This window comes from Solanum lycopersicum, chromosome 1, assembly GCF_036512215.1.
Source record: "Solanum lycopersicum chromosome 1, SLM_r2.1".
Lineage (NCBI taxonomy): Eukaryota > Viridiplantae > Streptophyta > Magnoliopsida > Solanales > Solanaceae > Solanum > Solanum lycopersicum.
The window spans coordinates 79,721,734-79,742,940 of NC_090800.1; the positions used below are offsets into that span (position 1 = coordinate 79,721,734).

Sequence of the window (21,207 nt, forward strand, 5' to 3'; positions counted from 1 at the left end):
TATTTTGATATACTTGACATAACTTTAATTTAGTTACATAAAATTAAAATATATTATTCCTTTTTTGAAATTTTATTTTAAATTATTATTATTTTTTTAAACGGAGGGAGTAATTATTATTGTAAAATATTGAAAGAAGCTTAAAAGTAAATCAAAAGTATAAAAGGACCCGCGATGGGCTCAAAGCATCATACCAAATCAGACAAGCGCCCTTCTTCTCCGTGGGACTCCAAAATTTTACAGTTAAAAAAGCCCTCTTCTCTATTTGTTTTTGTGATAAATCTTTGAATCGGAAATCAGAAACCCTAATAATTTTCTTTGCTTTTGTCTATAAATGTTATTGAACCCCTGATTACTTGTGATTATTAATTATTCATAGAGAGATGGATATCGAACAAAAGCAAGCGGAGCACATCGACTTCTTTGTGAAACAAGCATCAGCACTCAAGGGTTCTGCCCTTACCACTGTTATTGTTGAAGCCACTTCGCATCCATCACTCTTTGCTTTTTCAGAGATTCTTTCTGTTCCCAGTGTTCTCGAGGTTTCCATTCATTCATATTACTATTTCTACACTTGTTCTGATTTTGTTTGAAGTTTTTTTTTTTTTTTTATGATAATTGGGTTAGTAGGTGTTGCGTTAATTTGTTTTTTTGTAATTTTGTGTGTTTTTTCCTATACTGGGTTTCTAGGTATTTACCCTGAACATTGTGTCGTGGTTATGTACTTATGCTATTGATTGGGCAATATCTGGAATATGATATCATTCTGGGTATCTGTTTGTTGAGTCTTTCGAAAACAGCCTCTCTACCTTCTCAAAGGTAGGGATAAGGTCTGCGCGTACACTCTACCCTACCTGGACATCAAACACCACTTGTGAGATTACATTTGGTTTGTTGTTTTTGTTGTTGATGGAATTTCCTGATAATTTGATTAGTGGGTTTTCCTCTCATATTGGAAGTGCCTGCGTTAGGCGTAGTAATTGGTCTTGTGGTACGAGGAAAAATGTTGGGGATGTCTTAAGAAAGGAAAGCTTTGAGTAAACTGGGATGGATTAATGAAAACAATATTTTGCCGATGAGCTACAAACTCTTGCTCATTTATATGGCTGTATGTTAAATATTGAATAGTCTATGTAGATGTTTTAGATCATGGATAAATAGATGAAAAGTTAATATTTTATCTTATGATCAAGTACCAGATGATTTTCAAAACACAAAAGGAATGAATATCAGGAAACACAACTAAAATGGATCAAGATACTACAATTTGATTGATTTTAAAAGAGGTAATAGAAGCGTAGGGGATACAGTATCATTAATGAGGAAATAACTTGGGTTCATCCTATCAATTCAATCAACTTCAGAGCTCAAAACCCTAAGCATATCGAAATGGGCTTAGTTGCACGGACTCTTCACTTTGATGCCGCATCCGTGTCGGATTCACCAAAATACACTACTTTTGGCGAATCCGACATGCACTATTGACAGTTTGGAAGAGTCCGAGCTACATAGGAAATGGGTTTTATACTCGGTTTTGATTCTCTTTAGAGTTCCTTTATGACAATTAGGTAGACATCTGGGAATAAAGGGCAAAAGAAGTGCTTTTGATCAGTCAGGTTAGACCATATCTGAAGTGGGCACTTTATTGTGGTATTTCTTGACTATAAATTGCACCTGTGATTCAACGTTGGTTGTTGAATCATAAGATTCAGGTTAGATTTATGCATCACAGACTTAGATTATAGTTGATTCTGCTGGAACATAAATCTAATTGTGAGATTTGAATCTCAAACTGTAAGTTTTTGAAAAATATGGGCATAGAAAACATTTGTTTCAATGCAGAGGATTATTGGGAGCACCTGAAAATTGTACCTTGATATACTTTTTGCAAGTTGTGTAGTTAACACCATATTGCCATGTTGCTGTATATATACTTTGGGATCCCTTTCATATTTGCGGTTAATTGTTTTTTTTTGTTGGACCTATATGCAGCTTGGAGGAACTGAGAATTCAGTATACCTTGATTTGCTTCGTTTGTTTGCTCATGGAACATGGAGTGACTACAAAAGTAAGCGTACATTTTTTTTTATATCTGATTATTTTAGAAACATTTTTTTTGTTGGGTAGGCTGGGTAGCTGATTGGATCCGCTTTTCCAGGTTGGAGATTTCAACAATGTTCTTTTTATTGCCATTATGTCAATTTATCTGCAATACTTCATTTACCATTCTTTCATATTAAATGCCTTAAATTTTATAATATTGTGAACTTGTACCCTATCATTTCGAGGTATTTCTTTGAGATAGAATATGCTTTTGGTCATATGTATAAGAACTTGAAGATTCTTCTAATTGTTAATAGAGCGTTAGTGCAAATGAGGGTATCAATATTAAGTTATTAACTTCTCAAGTTTTGTTTCTCCGTAAATGAGTTCATTGTTGGCTGGGAAGTTAATAAGGACATGGTTTAGCCTCAGTTGTTCGGACTTTATGCGGTATAGTTCTTCTTGAACTGGTTTGATTCTAAATTTTCTTACAAAATCAATCAAATTATTTGGTTGATGTGGATTTCTTGATCGTAGCAAGACTGGAATAGAACTTTTGTTCCACATAGGGGCCATAGTATCAAGTAATAGTAGCGTATAGAATTACATTCTTCAAAACCATTTTCTCATCTATTTTGCTTATTAATTTATTTCTTTATTTCTTATTGGCTCAGGTATATAAGACATAACACTACAAATATGATATAATTTTTATTCCTTCTCAGTAATCACTTTTATTCACAATTGCCTTTTTATAAAGTAATATCACATTCCAAGTTTAAGTTATGATAATCTTTTTGCTAGTAAGAATTTGGTTATTTCAACACCTTGATACGATTGATATTTTGAGTAGAAGTGCTAATGAAAAAAAGTCTTCTTTTTTTCTTCTCTTAACTTAAGAATTAAGTAAAATCAATGAAATTGAACTGCATATGGTAGAAAACCATGTGAATCATCAATACAATATTTGATTCACACGGTCCGCATGCTGTTTCATACAATGCGTCACCCGCTCTTGTATTTGTAATAACTTGTCATGAATTCAATTAAATGTTGATGGAAAAGAACCATAACTATGTAACCCTATTCCTAACAGATTGACCCAAAAATAGCATATCCAAATTATAAGAAAACCTATCGACGCTACAATTGCAGAATTTAGACCCCGCAAATTTCTATTTGTTCGATGAAATATCAAATATTATTTATATCTTTGATATATTATTTCTATAAAATAAATTATTTTGCTTAAACGAGCTTTCTATAATATTTAATTTAAATTCATTATGTTAAAAAGATGAATTATGCACATTTGGATATTGAAAACAAACAATCTTAATTATAATGTGTTCAATTAGTTTTAGAGACAATATCTTAATATTCAAAAATGTACTCGGATTTAGACGTGTTAATAATTCATATTCAATTAGACATCTTAATTTAATCTTAACTGAACAAAGGAGGCCTTAACTGCCTTTTCTGCTGCTGTGAACTTCTTACTATCATGGGTGAGTTGCTTTGTAACATCCTTAAGTTTGCTAGTGCTCACTGTCACTTACCACTTACCTTTTTGGAAAAAGATTTAGTGTTGGTGTTAAAACTTCCACTAGAAAGAGGGACTGTTTATTTCTCTTACACATGTACTCTTTCTCAGGCAAAAACAGAGACAGTTGCAGGTTTGATTTCCTTTTTGTTTTTCCTAGTACCAAAGTGATGAAATTTCATTGACAATAATTGCTTAAAATACAGATTAGGGAAAATATCTTACTCTAATTGACCATATCTATGACTAAATATAGTTGTTTTATAAAGGAAGATGACGTACTCCTGAGTTCTATATGTAGCATTTCAAATTTGTCAATTTTAGCATGTGCGTTTTATTCTAGGTATTGCTGGCTGTCTTCCTCAGTTGGCGTCTGCCCAAGCTCTCAAGTTGAAGCAACTTACTGTGCTTACACTAGCTGATACAAGCAAGGTACACTACATATAAGTGGAATAAGCCTTTTGACATTGTAATTTATCTTATGGCAAAAGTGAGCAATTGATGCATCCTTAGTAACTTTGTCCCTTCAGCTAGTTAATGCCAAAAATGTAAGAGGCTTGGCTGAGCTTTGTGGTGCTTGTTTGTTGGAATTCTTGAATCTGGTCTGGGTAATGGATACAATCTATTAATTGGTACATGTAATTTATTGTCATTGGATCAGATCAGTACTATTAAAGTTGTTTGCTTAGCCTCCCTTACTTCTGAATGTGTTCAGTGTTGTTTCCTTCATTTTGTTGTGGAACATGCGAGTGTAGTCATCCCACTATGATAAAGTATTCCATTTGGTGATAACTCTAATAATGCTATTCAAGTAAATACTGGATACCTCACTTGTGGGATTACTTTGGGTATGCTGTTTTAAGTAAGTACCGGATACTTTGTTTTATGCTTACCTTGTTCAGTGTCAACAACTCCGTCTATCGTGCTATCTGTGAGATGTTTTCCGGTGATTTGCATGATTATCATATCTCTCAAGTTCATTTCTCATAATGGAAAAGAACAAAATATATTTATGTTTTTCAGTTTTTAACATTCTTTTGTGTTTCTTCATGACAACCCTTTTCATATATCAACAACCTTTGATAATGATGTTGATATTCACTTCTTTCACTGATGTCCTTTGTTATTAGAGTCACTGCCAGTAATGACTCCTTTCCTCTTTCCAGGAGCTTCCATATGATCAACTTATGCAGGAGTTGGATGTCACAAATGTGCGTGAACTTGAAGATTTTCTCATAAATGAGTGCATGTATGTGGTGAGTATTAGCTCTCACTCCTTGTATCATTGTGTGATGAATAGAGATACTTTGTACTTTCCAATATTGGAAGTATGTCGGACTTAAGTTTATTGTAGGAATTTGCTTCTATTGATGTTCTTATGATAGTTTATTTAGCCTTCTGGATAGAAATTCAACTTATTTTTTAAATTGGGTTCTGGTGCCTCATAGGTTATTGGTGGCTTACTTTGCCTTTTCCTTCCCTTCCTTTATTCACTTTCTCTTTGGGTTGGGGGTTGGGATAATAACTGATTTGATGTCTCAATCTGCTATTAAAAGAATTAATAATTCCCCATTTTTATGCATCCGTTGACAGGGCATAGTTAGAGGAAAGCTGGATCAGTTGAAAAGATGCTTTGAGGTTGGTATGGTGTGTTTGCTGTTTCGCCAACTCTTGGTTGCAGCGTGCTGACATGGGGTAATTAACTGTCTCCGCACAATTATAGGTACAATTTGCTGCAGGGAGAGATCTCAGACCCGGTCAATTGGGGAATATGCTACAGACATTAACTGACTGGTATATCTATGTTCTTGTTTAGATGACTCTGATAGCCATATCATTATATCATGCCCTATTATCTCTGTCTGAGTATTATTTAGTTGTTTCTTAGTTGGGCTTGGGGTTGTGTATTGACTTTACGATAGGATCTTTCTATTGATATTCTGTTGTCCTATTTATATGACAAACATCTTCTGTTCTTGAAGAGTTGTTGAGTTCTCTTTTCTTCCCTTTCGTGTCTTGATCTCGTTACCTTCATAATGACTTACTGAGCTGTAGTTCGTATGCCAGTTTCTAAGATTTTTTTTATATCCGCCTTAAACAAAACAGCTAGTTGAGGTTATAGAAGTGATATGAGTTGCATAATCTGCTTATGGGGTCTGACCAATTTCTTCAGTAATGTATAACGTTGGATTAGACCATGGTGAAGAGCAGCTCTTATGATTGTGATGTTAATACCTTTGAGCTGAGGCTGCCGACACAAAGATGACTGAATTGGATATTGATCGTAAGCTGAAAAATAAGGACTTCGCTTCTGGTGGAAACATATCTTTGTAATTTCAATTTGAATTCTCACTTACCAAAAAGTTTCAAGTGAAGTCTTTAAAAATTTTCAAAGCAGGACACATAAAGAACAGGATGCTCTGCCTTAAAAAAAAATCAACACTGGGTTTACCCATCACAACTACCAAAAAAAGAAGCAATAAACTCTTAAAACTAGATCGGATAGCGAATCAAAAGCTATGGAATTTTTAGTGGACGGACTGAGAAAATAGTTATTATTGAAAAAGTTGAGCTCAGTCACCTTATCTTTTTCATTTTTTTAATCCTAAAGGGGAAGTACCTTTCCTTTTGGAGGTAGGAAAATCAATGATCGGATAGCGAACCAAAAAAGCTATGGAACTTGGACGTGGGTCTTTTGAATCTTCATTTTTTTTTCTTTTTAAGAAAATCAAGTGCAGCCATTTCAGTTTGGTTGTAAGATCTGCCATTGTTGTTGGCCTACAATATTGATGATCAGATGGCATATTATTCTGATTTAGTTGCTGTTATTTGAAGTTGAGCACTACTGGCTAGAAACAATAAAATCTGTTAGGAGTAAGGGAAAGGAGATGTAGGTTTTGGTGTTCCCGGTGAGGCGCTTATAGAGTAAGTTAGTGGGTGGTTTTCTGTTCATATGGATAGGCAACGAGGGGCCTGGTAAGTCATGAGGGTCCATTGGAGGCTGTATTTAGTGTTGAAGTAGGTTTGATTAAGGAAGATGGGCGGAAAAACATGAAGTTAGGTTTGAAGAATGAGATTTAAAGAAAGAGTAAGTTTTCCTTTTAGTGCCATTGGTTGAAATGATGAAGGGAAGACAGGCAACATTGCGCATGCTGGCATGTGGCACAAGCTCAATGATGGATGTACCAAAGGGGAGGAGTAAAACATTGAGGCCTGCTGTCAAGATCTGAAACCTTGGGGGTTCTGGGAATTCTGCTTCTTGCTTGTTAAAGCTGAGAAGTGGAAAGTGAACAATTTGTCAAGTAAAGAGCCATCAGGCAACAGTAACAAATGCTTGTGTTTGTTGAAAAGGTCTAAAGAAAGCAGGATAGAATGAGGTTCTTGGGTAGTGGTGTTGCATTCATGGTTCTTTTATTTGAGCGCACTTTGAGATATTTAACTAGTTATTATTTGGTTGTATTATTTTGCATCTCCTCTTTGGATTTTTTTCTCTAAGTAAGTTGTGTTCATGTAGAGTTCTATTTTCTGATAAATTTATCGTATTTACCTGCCAAAGAGATTGTTGAGTGTGGATTGATGTTCGGATGTGTCCTTGTTGAGTCCTTGTGTCCATTGGATGATTTATTAGTCAATAAATTGGTTAAGTATGAAATTGTGTCGGGCATGTGTCGAAGTCATGTTCGGCGTGAAGTTGTGCTGAGACTGTTCACACAAACTTGCCTAGATGACGCATCTATGTTCACTAGTTTTGGAATATTGACTAGATTTAACCCATTATTAGTTGCCATTATATAGCACATCAGCATGTTATTCCTTGTCTATTCTGGTTTTAAGGAATTAAGGTTAGTATCCCGGGAGCCAATCCCGAGACCGATAAATGATTCAATCTAGGATCCCAATTTTGAGAATGTCATTATGCGAATGTTATTGAGATGCATGATTTCGTTTGAGCCACCTACACTTCCCCAAGTCGGTAGAAAATCTCACCATGCTGTGGGCTCCTAGGTCCACAGGATGGAAGAACTTATCGGAACACCTCTGTGGTATTTGCTAATTGATGCTGACTCAGAGGTCAGTGAAAAGGCTGCTTACTTGCCTTCTAGTTGTATGTTTTTATGAAGCTTCATTTAAGTTCTCTCTGGTATGGCATAAAAATCATCTATTTTTAGTGAACTTATCTACCTTGTTAAAAAATGAAAGAGAAATCATGTCAAGATGATCATTCATTTTGTTTGAGCTAATAATTGTCTTCCAGCCTTATTGTTGCCATTTTTACAACTGTTGATTATCCTAATCTATTTTTCAATTAGTAGTTCTACTTATTCTCTTATTGCAACTATGTGAACAACACAACTTTGGAAATGTAAATTTGGAACTTTTGTGGTGGAAATTATATGATAATTGTTTTTACTGAGTACAATCCCACACAACTTTCTATGCCATAAATCAAATGTAAATTGAATCTGCAGACTTGTGGTATAATGCCGAAGTTAGGTGAGGGATAAGATTAAAAGAGTTGGACGTTTTTGTGTATGCTGTGGTGTTACTCTGGTGTATGTGTTCCGTCTTACAATGAGAGGTCCTGGTGAAGTGTGAACTATGAATGTTCTGCATGCTATAACTATAAGATCTAACTGTAATTGTCAACCTACTCTCAAATTTATTTAATTTTTTGATAAAAAACAGGTTGACTACTTCAGACAATCTTCTTGTGTCAATTCAAGAGAAAATCAAATGGGCAGATACAATGAGTGAATCGGACAGGAAGCACCGGAAGGAAGTTGAAGAAAGGGTTGATGAGGTGAAGAAGTCACTCTCTTTGAAGGTGAGTACAGTATAGATTTTCAAGAGATGAGTTCTGTGTTGATTCTAAAAAGTAAAAACTATGGGCATAACTTGACAGTGCACCAGGCCATATTGAATGGCGAGCATGTCTTTCAGCTGATGGACTTGGTCTACCTGGGTTGTGAGATTCCTTTTTTGGGGTAGAATATCTTCGTAGTTTGCCCATTTGAGTCCTAATGACCCTCAGTTCGTGTTTAAGCTTTTTGTTATGTTGAAGACTCACTTTATATTTAAGTACTGGGATATTTTTGTCGATCTGTCTTACTTACTCTGTGGCAGAAGCTACAAACTGTAAGCAGGCCGACGTTGACTTCAGAGGGCATGAGGAGATCTACTCTGAATCTGGTGGAGTGATGGATTATGAGGAAGACCGAGGCCGACCGAAGAGGTAGTAGTAGTCTTATATATCCCGGGATTAAATTTTCCAGTCATTTAGCAGCTAGTCATGGTCTGTATATTGACCTATGAAATATATCACATTAAAAATCTGATAAGGGAAGAAAGATCCTATGATGCACAAGTGTGTGCTGTAGGGACTGCAGGGTCACTTCAATCCATTGCAAGAATGCTTCAAACCAAAAATATGAATTGGCGGAGACATGAAACCGCATCTATCCTTCCATGCCAGTTGAATGCTAGAAACCGTAGAAGTCTTTACTCTCTAATATCTTTACACTCCCGTGAATGTATTTTTACTCTTATTGGTAACTTGGACTGAGATTAAATTCTTTACACGGTTAGTGTGTATTTATATATTGTATAGATAGTCTCTCTCATCTGCTGATTTTTAACTTTGTAAAATTTGCAGGAGACGACACCCTATTGGTTAAGGTGATGGAGTTGGGGGCGATGTTAGGAAGAATTAGAGTGGCTGCTGGCCAGTTTTTTTTTTTTACCATAGATGCTTTCTGCTTTAGCAGACAGTTTCAACCCTTCTAAAAATTTGTCATGCTGTGAATGGAACTTGTAGACTCGAAGTACCCCATAGAGCCATATTTTGCACTTAACTCCATTATTTCCATCTTGTTTGCCTTTTTTGAGTTGGAAAGATTTTAATATGATGACGACGACGATGATGATGCGGCTGAAACTTGTGGAGCTGATTCATTTTACATTCATACAAGTCTATATGCTTTCATGATTTTTTTCCCCCAGGTTTTTGTTTTGAGTGATTGCTTTAAGGTACAGGTAATTTTCCATCTTCATAAGATAAAATTCATCATATGAGGTGATGAATTTTTCTGCTGAGATTGTGGGTAGTTAATTTACAATTAAATTGGTTATATTCTATAGTATATAATAAATATAATTAGGATTGCTTCTAGACTCAAAAAAGAAAAAGAAGAAAACCTTGGATAATTTCATCACGTTATATAATTATCTAGAATTTAGAATGCGCAATCAGAGAATTATACCTTATATTTCTAGAAGCTCCTCTAAATATGTCTGATATAAAGTTATTATTACCTTCCTGGAATATCAAGTTATGAATTTCAATGTCATTTTACGAAGATTTTTACCTTTTTAGCGTTGTGGATCTAAATATTCTGTACAGCTTTGGTTCGAATTTCTTTTTTTCGTAAAAAAAAATAACTATGATAAAAGTTTGTTTATTTATTAATAATATACTTTTCTTGGACTATGATGTCATATGTACGGACTAGGAAAATGGTGTTCCAAAATATTCCTTCTCATCTTGACTTTGATTATTTTTAACAACTCTCATTTACACGTTATTGGTAAATTATAAAATATTCCTATATTGTTGTTATATAGTTTTTGCTAATTTTAGTTGCAAAATTAGGATTTTTTTATTCTAACCTCGCTCGCTAATTTTAAATTTATCTTACTCTTTCTCCATATCTTCACATATTGGTGGATATAAATTCAAGAGAAAGAAATGCTACAATTAAGTTGCTTCAACAAGATTGTTGTTGGTATTAAAAATATCATTAGTTTCTCGATTCATTTTGGGGTCTAAAATAGTTTTTGAACTACTCATATATTTACTGGATTTAGACTTTCATAATTTTCTTTTCGTTAATTTTATTTTGAATTATTCAAGTTAAATTCTTATCTTAAAAAAAAAAAGGGGGAGGGGGGGGAGGTCAAACATGTCCCTAAACTATTCGAAAAGGTCTAGATATACTCTCTGTTTAAAGTTTGGCTCACTCATGCCCTCGTTGTTCAAATTTTCACCTAGATATGCCCTTGTGGACGTTAGTTGGTATGCTGGGCATATTCAGCTTATTTTTTATTTCTTTAAATGCCACATGGAATTGCAATGTCATTTTGACCTTACCACCAGCATACCAGCTAACGTCCACAAGGGCATATCTGAGCCAAAATTTGAACGGCGAGGACATGAGTGAGCCAAACTTTAAACGAAGTATATCTAAATCTTTTCGAATAATTTAGGGGCATATTTGACCCTTTTCCCCAAAAAAAAAGTATGTCTCCGATTAAAACAATAGGGACTAAAATTGAAATTAACACATAAAGTCAGGGACCAAATACGTTCTGTTTCTAGTTAAAACTAATGTTTTATAAATTATAGTATTTAGTTTGCGTTCAGATCATCACATGTTATAATTTGTAATCTTTTAATTTTTTAAAATTGACTTGTTCTATATTTATAAGTATATAAGACATACGTACTTGTATATTCGTTGGGATTATAGATTACAATTTATAAATACCACTAAAAAAAGTTGGCCATATCGAACATTTTTTTTTAAAAAAAGAAGGAATTAATAATATAAGCAACAGCTAACCAGAAAATAAAGTAATATTTCCTATCAAATGAGTAGATGTTTCATTTTCTTTTTTATAATCGTGATATCTGAATAAATTTACACAAATTTCAATTAAATTTACAAAATATTTATTATCTTTCACCTACAATATACATATTACATATCTGATACCTCATGATATTCAACTTGCTTCGTGGAAACTAAATTATACCTCGAACAAAAAAGTGTTGGTAATTTAATAGTACCTTATTGGACAAAACAAAATGATACCTCAGTGTCCATACCAAGAATAATACATAATTAAATCAACTTTTATATTATATATATAATATAAAGAGAAGAATAAAAAAAAGTTATTAAAATATAAAGACATGTTAAAAATAACTACTTTGATTGATGGGCTCGTTGCTTCCACGAAATTCTTATAAATAACACTCTTGATAATTTTAAAAAAGAAAATAAAAACATGTGTTGGATCACATAAATATTATTTTTAAATAAATAGTGGACAATATGGTTCCCTATATAATGAAAAAAAATTAATTTAAACTTCATCATTCATTCACACTCATCAGCTCAATACTTCTTTCAATTTTAACAAAATTTTCCTTAAAAATTCAAAAAATGTACCAACAAAAATCAACAACCATCTCAGATTCTGATCTTTCCGTACTTGAAAACATTAAATTCCATCTTGTTAATGATTCCGATTTTTCTCAAATCCTTTCGATGTTCGATCCGATCAATATTAGTCATGCAGATATTATTAATAGTCCGAATTCGAGTTACGGTAGCTCTACATCAGCAGCAGAGATTAGTTGGGGAGATATGATAACTAATATTGATAGTCCGTGGCAATGTATCGATAAATTGGAGCACGAAGAGGCACCAAAAGAGGAGCCTTTAGTGGCACGTGGTGTGCACGCGCCTGGTGATTGGAACCGGTATAGAGGCGTCAGGCGGCGGCCGTGGGGTAAGTTCGCGGCGGAGATAAGAGACCCCGATAGGAAAGGTGCTAGGCTTTGGCTAGGGACTTACGGGACACCTGAAGATGCAGCATTGGCTTATGACCAAGCCGCTTATAAGATTCGTGGCTCTAAGGCTCGATTGAATTTTCCTCATTTAATCGGCTCGGACATATCTGAGCCAGTTAGAGTGGCTCCGCGTAAGCGTTGCCACTCGTCACAGTCATCATTGGTAGAATATACCTCTTCAAAGAAGAGAAAATTATAAATTAGCTAAAAATTAAATTAGAGGCAAAAATTGTATTAGTACTAATTGTCTTGCATTTGTTAAATATGGTGCCTACGCGTGTATTCTCATCAATAATATTATATTCAGTAAAAATTTATAAGTGAAGTTTGAAAAGGATAGAATATAGATAAACCTAATCATCATATCTAGTAAATGTAAAAATATTATTTTCAAAAAATTCTCAATTTAAGTGCAATAAATAAACTAGAATTTAAATGTGATGAATGTATAAAAAAAAAATCACACACCATACATACTCGTGGAACTTGTTTGATTTATAAAATCAACAAGGACTTTAATTTCTTTAATTTGTAAAATAAAATCATTAGAATATAGTTAATTAGACACATATTTGGGCCATCGCTCTGTATGGATAACATTATCAAATTTCTTAATACACGAAGATATTTTTAGATACACTTCAATTTTTTCAAGATTAAATTTAATTTGTAGAAAGCCTGTAATGACTTTCTTATATAAAAAAATTATTTTGACATAAATCTCTAATCTTTGTTATATTGATCACATTTTTTTTCTCCCTCTTTGCATTTGGTGGGTTGTTCTAATATGTAAATTTAGAAGAATTAGGTGTCAAAAGGATTAACTCATGTAATTTTTTTTTTCCTTTCTCAGAATAAGTAAAATATATATACATATGTATGTATATATTTAGGAATCAAAATGCTTTTTTGAATAGGTCAGAGAATCAAAGTAAATGCTTTTCAGAATTGTTGAAGAATCACGTGAAAATGTTTATTTTATGTTCTAGACACAATTTAGAGAATATAAAATTTTGTTTTTGATATTACAATTGTCCCAATTCCTTCGATGAGCAACTTTCACACATAGTAAATACGAAAATTATATTTATATATTATAGTTAGAGTTTGTATAATTACGCTCCCTCAAAAAACAAAAATATGTATATTTTGTTATACATATACAAAAAACAGTTGTATGTAAACTGTTTCTGTTTCGATATACATATACAAAAGAAAACAATTGTATATAAACTGTTTCTATTACGATATACATATACAAAAGATCAATTGTGTAAACTGTGTTTATATAAAATGAGAAAGACAGAAAGACAAAAGAAAACAAGGTAGGGGAATATTTGTATTACATAATAATAAGTGTATAGGATAAAGATATATATATTTGCATGTGTATATACAATCGTTTCTCGCTTTATACAAATAAAAACAAAATTTATACATTTCTTTTCTGTTTATATAAGCGAGAGAGGCGAGTGAGATCTGGGAGAAGGGAGAGAGGGAAACGAAAATATATATATGTACAATTTTCTCCCATTTTATACAAATACAAACACATTTTTACACATTTGTCTTATATAAAAAGCGAGAGAGACGAGGGAGAGAACGAGAATGACATGTGAGTTTCACCAAGAGAGAGGTGAAACAACAACAGTGTGATATGGAGTACAATTAAATCAAAGGGAGAACTCATCAATGGCCACCCAAACTTGACATGAACTTTCATTTAGACACTTTAATTATACTTTGTTCATTTTAGACAATTCATGTCATGCACAATTGTATCATTTTGACACTTTTTCGACAATCTGCTAAATTTGTTAGGTATGTGTAACACACTCACTGATGTTGTGTCAAAATAACGAATTAAACAAAGACATGTGGCATATATAGAAAAATTAATTACTAAATGATGAATTTTGAGGAGGAAAAAAACTACCAATGGCTCATTGACATGCGAGATTTCGTTAACCAAATAATTAAAAAAAATAACCAGTTTTTATAAAAAGAAAACTATATGCACACCTCCACCCCAAATTGTCTTTTATACTACCCCACCCCACCTCACCTCAAACCCCAACCCCCCTCTCTCACTTAGATTTTCTTCTACACCCACCACTACTCCGCCCTTCCCTCACCTAAAATTTGATAATATGAGGCTCTCACGCGCGTTCAGTGAGTGTATCACATTTGCTATGCTAGCGAGACATGACATGAGGTGTCTAAAATGAACGAAATTTAGTTAAGGTGTCTAAGTGAAAATTAATATCAACTTTAGATAACCACCGATAAATTTGATCTAAATTAAACTACGATTATGATATTTAATTTGAATTAATTGTTTTCTATTATATATATTTTTTCTCATTTTCTTATTAGATATATTTAACTCAAAATTTTAATTTTTTTTCTTTTGCAAATATTCTCAAGCAAAAAGAACTCCAGAATAGTCATCATTACAACGTCAACCAGTTTCAGATATTCAATCAAACAAATTAAATTTCAATGTAAAATAAAAGTTACACTAATAAATAAAAGATTTAAGAATAGTCAACGTTTTCTACCTTTATACGAAAAAGAAAGATAAATAATTGAAAAATGAAACGTGGGTTTTTGGGTGCAGAAATATTTAATAAAGGTACTAAACGACATGAGTCTTGAAGAAATTAAAATGTCTCTTCTCAATGGGTCCAAAAAATTTAAGAGTTTCAAAGCACCATAAAAATTGTTATTGCCTCCGTTTTATATTAATTAAATTATTAAGATATTTTTTTATTTTTTAAATTAAAAAAAATAACCAGAGAATTTAATAGAAATTTGATCAAAATAATATTTATCTAAAGAATAGGAAAAGAATCAGTTTATTTAAAAATAAAAAAATGTTCATATTTTTTTAATTTTCTAGCTAAATGCTGGTCATTTAGTACTTTTTAAATCAACTTAATTGTTCAATGTTTGAGACTACTTTTAGAATACTTTTGTAATTTTATCCTTCATTAATCAGTATTTGAACTAATGATTAATTAATATTTAGTTATTTTAGTTATTATTTTGAAATAATTAAATAAGGGTAAAAATAGAAAGTTAAGCCTAATTTATATTTTAATCTTTTTTTAATTGTTGTGAAAAATTCAATTAATTTGAAATGAAAGGAGTAGTTAACTAGTAAAATAATTTTTTTATTTCATTTTAGTTAATCATCTTTTTAAGAACAGAAATTCTATATTACTTGTCCATCTTACTAGGAGTTTGTTTGGCATTGCAGTTAGAAGACCAAAAACACTTATTTTGAGATATTATTTTTGACAAATAAAATGTTTGACAAATCAATAAAACTTATTTTAGATAGACACAAAAGCCGTTTTTATTATTGTCACGAAGAAGCTAAAAATTTGTGTTTCTTAAAAAGAAAAACTAGAAGTAGAAGAGAAAATTATTTTTTCTACTCGAGCAAAATATCTCTTTCATATATATCTCTTTTAATTAATTAACATATCTCATAATTTTTATATAATACGTTTTTATTATTATTTTACATTTGTTGTCATTACTTTATAGTTAGATATTTTAATTATATTCAAACCATCGTATTAATATGATATATATATATATATATATATATATATATATATATATATATATATATATATATATGCATGCATATATATATTGAATATGTACATTCTAACTTAATAAAAACAAAAGTTTGATTAAATTTCTGGTAATAGATATTTAAAATAATTTTATTCTATCGTATTAAGCACATTGATATTTGTTCTTTTTAGTAATTTGACATTTAAAAATATTTTTTTTAAAAAAGTTTAGTCACATTTCTTTGTATCTATTTTTCGAATGAATTAATCAAACACAATTATTTTTACTTTTAAAAATTGTTTTCTAGGAAAGTTATTTTAAAAAAGTATTTCTAAAAATAAGCGAATTTTAGTAGCAATTTCAAACATGCTCTAAATCCAGGAACCATTATTTAAAATTTTTTTATATTATCCTTGCAATTAGTTCTTTTTAAATGTGTTTACATTTGATTGTAATTTTTTTAATTTTTTCAAAGAGAGTGAATTATAGTAAAATCATCTTTTTATTTATGATTTCTTAATATACATGTAAAAGAAAAATAATCAACTAAAATTATATATAAAGAATACATTTTTAACTAAAACATTCTTTAACACTTTGTTTGGATCATTGTTACCCATTGTTTCATAATGTATTGTATGGTAGCTACAATGTTTGGTTAGATTGTATTGTTTGTTGTTGTTATATTTAATTGTTTGGTTTGATTGTATTGTAATTTATAAATTTACTTAAATATCCGTAATTATTCTACGGTAGGAGGTTTGACTAGGTTTAAATAATTAAGTTAAAGGGTGTAATGGTATTTTTAAATATTATGTAAAGATATAATTGAAACAAGAAATTAAGTAACAATGGGAACACACCAAATTGGTTGTTCCATAAAGTAGGGGTTTCCATTGTTACGTAACAACGAAATTTAAAGTAACAATCAAAACAAACATTATAGATATAGTAACGATACAATACAATACCATGGATAACAATGATCCAAACATAGTGTAAAAGTATTTCAAGTCAACACAATTCAAGTAATACCAAACGAAGAGAGTATCAGGATAAATATCTCTAAATAATAATAACAATTTTGTCTCAATCTCAAATGAGTTAGTAATCAATTACAAATTCTTATTTGTTCGTTTAAGCTCACATCATCTTGTCACCATATTAACAAATAAATAAAAGTGAATAATACGTAAATAAAAAACTTATATAAAAAGCTTACCTATCCTCAATTAGGTGCTATCATTTATATATTGAATTTGAATTGAAAATTTCATTTTATCATATCCTGTCTCTAGATAAGTCTGTATTGATATCAAATAATTATATTTTAGTTAAAATCACTTTCTTTTATGCGATTAATTTTCGTTCCACATCAATATTCTGACTCTTCACATAATATATAATTTCACACATATAATTAATATATTTAAAAATTAAAGTAGAACATGTTTAAATCGATCTCCAACAACCTTCCACCGTAAGTGCTACTTACTTCCTCACAAGTATAATTATTTCTAAACTTATTTAAATTCGTCTGTATCATTTTTATATAATAAAAAGTAAAGAGAATGATGTACCAATAATTTAATAATTACTTCCATTTTAAATAGTATTTTTTCTCTACCACATTTTGTTGTGTTTACATATGACTTTGACCATGTGACTCTACGTGCTTCTTCATATGTTGATCTTTTACTATAAACACAAGAAATTAAACATTAAAATTCTCTAGCGGTGGACACGCTAATAGGAAAATAGTTAAATATATTTTTAAATTATTCAAAATAAATAATTTTATTATTGCAAGAAAAATAACTTTAGCAGTAATAAATATTAACATTAATAAATAAGTTAAAGTCTTTACATTCTGTGTTATTAGAATGAATGTCGCTAAAGGCTTTAGAAACATATACAAAGAGTACTAATTATCACTAAAAATACATATTTAATTATAATTAAAAATTAATTATTGCTAATAATTATTTTTGATATAATACACGTTTTATCTTTGATTTTAAATTTTTCTTTTTATTAACTATTGTCTAAATTTTGTCTTTGAAATATACGAAATATGATCGTTTAATGCTTGCTCTTTTTTTTTTCCTTGTATGGATAATGGAGTTGAATATGTGAGACATATATAATAAAGTACATGAAAATTAGTAATATAAATACTTTATTTCTTCTTCTTTTGATTCCTTATACATTATGCGAGGGTTTTTATTTCTGAGCATGACGTCACATAACCTTTTTTTAATCAATATTTGACGTTTATTGTTCTACCTTGATAATAATAAATAATTCAATTGCTCATAAAAAGATGATTAAAAAATTGCTACCATTAAAAAATAAATAAATTATTGCACGTGTTCAAAATAACTTATCTCTATATATATGATCTTGCAGCTTCCAAGAAATTCCAATAAATTAAAATAAAAGAAAATGCCATGTGCTATTGAATTAAATAAGTTAATAAATATTTTATTATGTCCTAAATATTATTAAATATCTGAGAAAATAATTTTCTATAATTAATTATAATTTCAGAAGTTGTTACTTGATAAAAAGAAAATTAATAAATATTTGGATTTATTAATTCACTCGCAAAAATTAACCTGATATTATATTATATAAAAATGAGTTCAACCGTGCATCCCACAAACAACGTGGGATCAACATTACAACCTAATAATATTATGACAAATAAAAGATTTATCGGTAATAATTTTTGTTATATTATAATATGAATATTGTTTATAATCAATAATTACATTATATAGCTTTTAACGACTCTACATATAATGATATCGATTCAATTATCATTTATTTCTAAATTTATGAATCATACTGTGGTGTAAATACAAACCGCCTTATAATTTTCTAATTATACTCTTTTCAATCCAAAATATTCGGAAAAAGATATCAACTTTTTATAAAAATAAATTCTACTCAAATTCAAACGAACACCGCTTTTGCTAACTTATATTAATTTTCTCAAAGAAGAGAAGCTTCTTTTGAGGTGTTAAATATTTTTTTTTGAAAAAAAACAAAAAGAAATAAACGTGTTTTTTCTTGCCCCACCCAAATATTTATAATTATTACGAGACACGGTCTACATCTGACAAAAACAAAAAACACACATAATTGTCAAATGGAAAAATAAATAAATTCAATATTATAGTACGAAAATATATATTTCATTATTCAAATAAAAATAACCATGCTATGCAGATGTCTTAAATAGAAACTTCCTAGCAATTAATTCCCACAAACTTTATTTTAAAAAGTTTGTTTTATAACAATAAAAAATAATCCACCAGCCAAGCATATAAATATTGCACGTTCTAAAGTCCTAAACTATCAAAAATATAAAATAAAATAAAATGAATCCATCTGATTTTTCTCTTCTTCAATCTATACAACATCATCTTCTTAATGATTCTGATTTTCCAAATATATTTTCAGCTATTGATTCCAATAATACCCCTACTGATTTTACACAAAATAATTTCGATTACGGGGAATTAACACCATTAATAAACTCTAGTACTACACTACAAGCCAACGAAAAATCCGAGGTTGAAGAGTCCGAGACAGTGGTGGCAAGTGTGAAACACGCACCAAAAGATTGGAAGCGGTACCGAGGAGTAAGAAGGAGGCCGTGGGGTAAATTCGCGGCGGAGATAAGGGATCCGGATAAGAAAAATGCGAGATTATGGTTAGGGACTTATGAGACACCGGAGGATGCAGCATTGGCTTATGACCAAGCCGCATTCAAGATTCGTGGCTCGAAAGCTAGGCTAAATTTTCCTCATTTAATCGGCTCGGGTGTGCCCGAGCCGGCTAGGGTGAACCCTAGGCGTCGATCGCATTCGCCGGAATCGTCATGTGAAAATGGAACACCAAGAAAACTATATTTTATTTAATTTTCTTGTTTAATTATTATGTAATTGTGATTAAGAGTAAATTTCGATTTTGTAATACTGGGAATTAAACAAATAAAATAGATTTTGCTAGGGATTGCAAAATGATTCTTTTTTTTTTTGTATTTTGATGACGTACTAATGTATCCAATACACAATTTAGTGAGTCTTCACAATTATATTTTATTTAAAAGTTTATATTTACAAAAAGGTACATATTTATATTTATGATTGAATACATAGATAACCTCTTATATACGTTAGCCTGAATAGGTTTTATAACTTGGGCATATTTTGATTGAGGCTAAAGCTTATATTAAAAAAATATTACTATTTTATGTAGTAAACTTGTATATGTAATGAACGTTTGAGAGAACTCATATAAAAAAAAGAATTTGAGACAAAAGTGCATTGTGGGATATATTAAGGGTCCGTTTGGATGGGTTTAATAAAAGCAGCTTTAAAAAAGTACTTTTGAAAGTGCTGAAATTTATTTTTAAAATAAGCAGTTATGCGTTTGGATAAAAGTGCTGAAGTTGTTATGCCAAACGTGAAAAGGAAAAAATAGAAGAAAGAGATGTTAGGGTTATATGGGTAATTTGGAGATTGTATAAAAATATTTAGGGAAAAAACATAAAAATGTGGTCAACTTAAAACAACTTATAAGTTAAAAAAAAAAAGCACCCCTACCCCAGCTTTTAACTTTTGGCTTAAAATAAGTTTTTTTAAACTTAAAATAAGCTATTTTGAGTATTGCCAAACAGTTAAATAAGTCAAAAACCAGTTTTTAAGTCAGTTTGACCAGCTTTTAAGCTGAGCCAAACAGGCTCTAACTTTATTAGTTCATGTTCTTAATTGGTTAACGTATTATTTATTTATAAATTTAAGAGATAGTTGATGCATTCAAGCTACTTCGATACGTAGCATAAAGATTGATCCACAAGACAATTTTCTTTTATTTGATGTGTAATGTAGTACGTAAAAATTAGGAGAGAAAAAAATTATGAAATAAAAACTAAGTAAAAATTGTGCATGTTAAATTATGATCCCCTTTTAAGTATATTGTAGTTTAAATATTTTTCAATGCCACTTATTTAGTAACTTAATTTATGTTAGCTTGTTCATATTTAATTCAAATTGCTCATTTGACTCTAGAAATTCTTATACGGTACAAAATAATTATATTTTTCGTTCTTTTTAATTATCAGATTAAATATTGCATTTTTCAAAAGTTTCTTAGATTAATTTACAAATTAAATTATATTACACCAAATTAATATTTTTAACAGAAAAAGTAAATAAAAAATTATACGAAAAAATACTATAAATTGTAGCTTTTTGTATATCAACATGATGAAAAAATACATCGTTAATGAAAGTTCTTATAATTTAATTCTAAAAATGAAAACTATAACAATTAAAAATGGACCAAGAAATCTTCAACCGAATTCATTCCAAGACTAGTTTAA

At 30.6% G+C, this 21,207-nt stretch overlaps 3 protein-coding genes across 6 annotated transcripts; all 3 read left to right on the top strand.

The window, feature by feature from the left end:
• The first annotated feature begins 171 nt into the window (after positions 1-171).
• LOC101258190 (COP9 signalosome complex subunit 7) lies at positions 172-9,521 on the top strand. Of its 4 annotated transcripts, none has more exons than XR_011213061.1 (9): positions 172-542; positions 1,993-2,068; positions 3,930-4,018; positions 4,753-4,842; positions 5,180-5,224; positions 5,310-5,380; positions 8,273-8,411; positions 8,490-8,819; positions 9,240-9,521. XR_011213061.1 is itself a non-coding variant. In XM_004229702.5 (9 exons), exons 1-8 carry the CDS (start codon positions 384-386, stop codon positions 8,783-8,785), a joined length of 744 nt encoding a protein of 247 aa, XP_004229750.1. In that variant the 5' UTR covers positions 172-383; the 3' UTR covers positions 8,786-8,819; positions 9,240-9,521. The 4 variants fall into 4 exon arrangements, 3 of the variants coding, with proteins under 3 accessions (XP_004229750.1, XP_004229749.1, XP_019071294.1); XM_004229702.5 differs by having other exon boundaries at positions 8,711-8,819; XM_004229701.5 differs by having other exon boundaries at positions 8,731-8,819.
• Positions 9,522-11,708: 2,187 nt separating this feature from the next.
• Positions 11,709-12,619, top strand: JRE1 (jasmonate-responsive ERF 1). The gene has a single exon (XM_004231099.5). The coding sequence runs from the start codon at positions 11,812-11,814 to the stop codon at positions 12,418-12,420; it is 609 nt and encodes a 202-aa protein (XP_004231147.1). The 5' UTR covers positions 11,709-11,811; the 3' UTR covers positions 12,421-12,619.
• Positions 12,620-19,174: 6,555 nt separating this feature from the next.
• JRE2 (jasmonate-responsive ERF 2) lies at positions 19,175-19,909 on the top strand. The gene is given in 1 exon segment (NM_001366119.1): positions 19,175-19,909. A coding segment is annotated over 1 exon segment (543 nt). The 5' UTR covers positions 19,175-19,198; the 3' UTR covers positions 19,742-19,909.
• Positions 19,910-21,207: the final 1,298 nt, after the last annotated feature.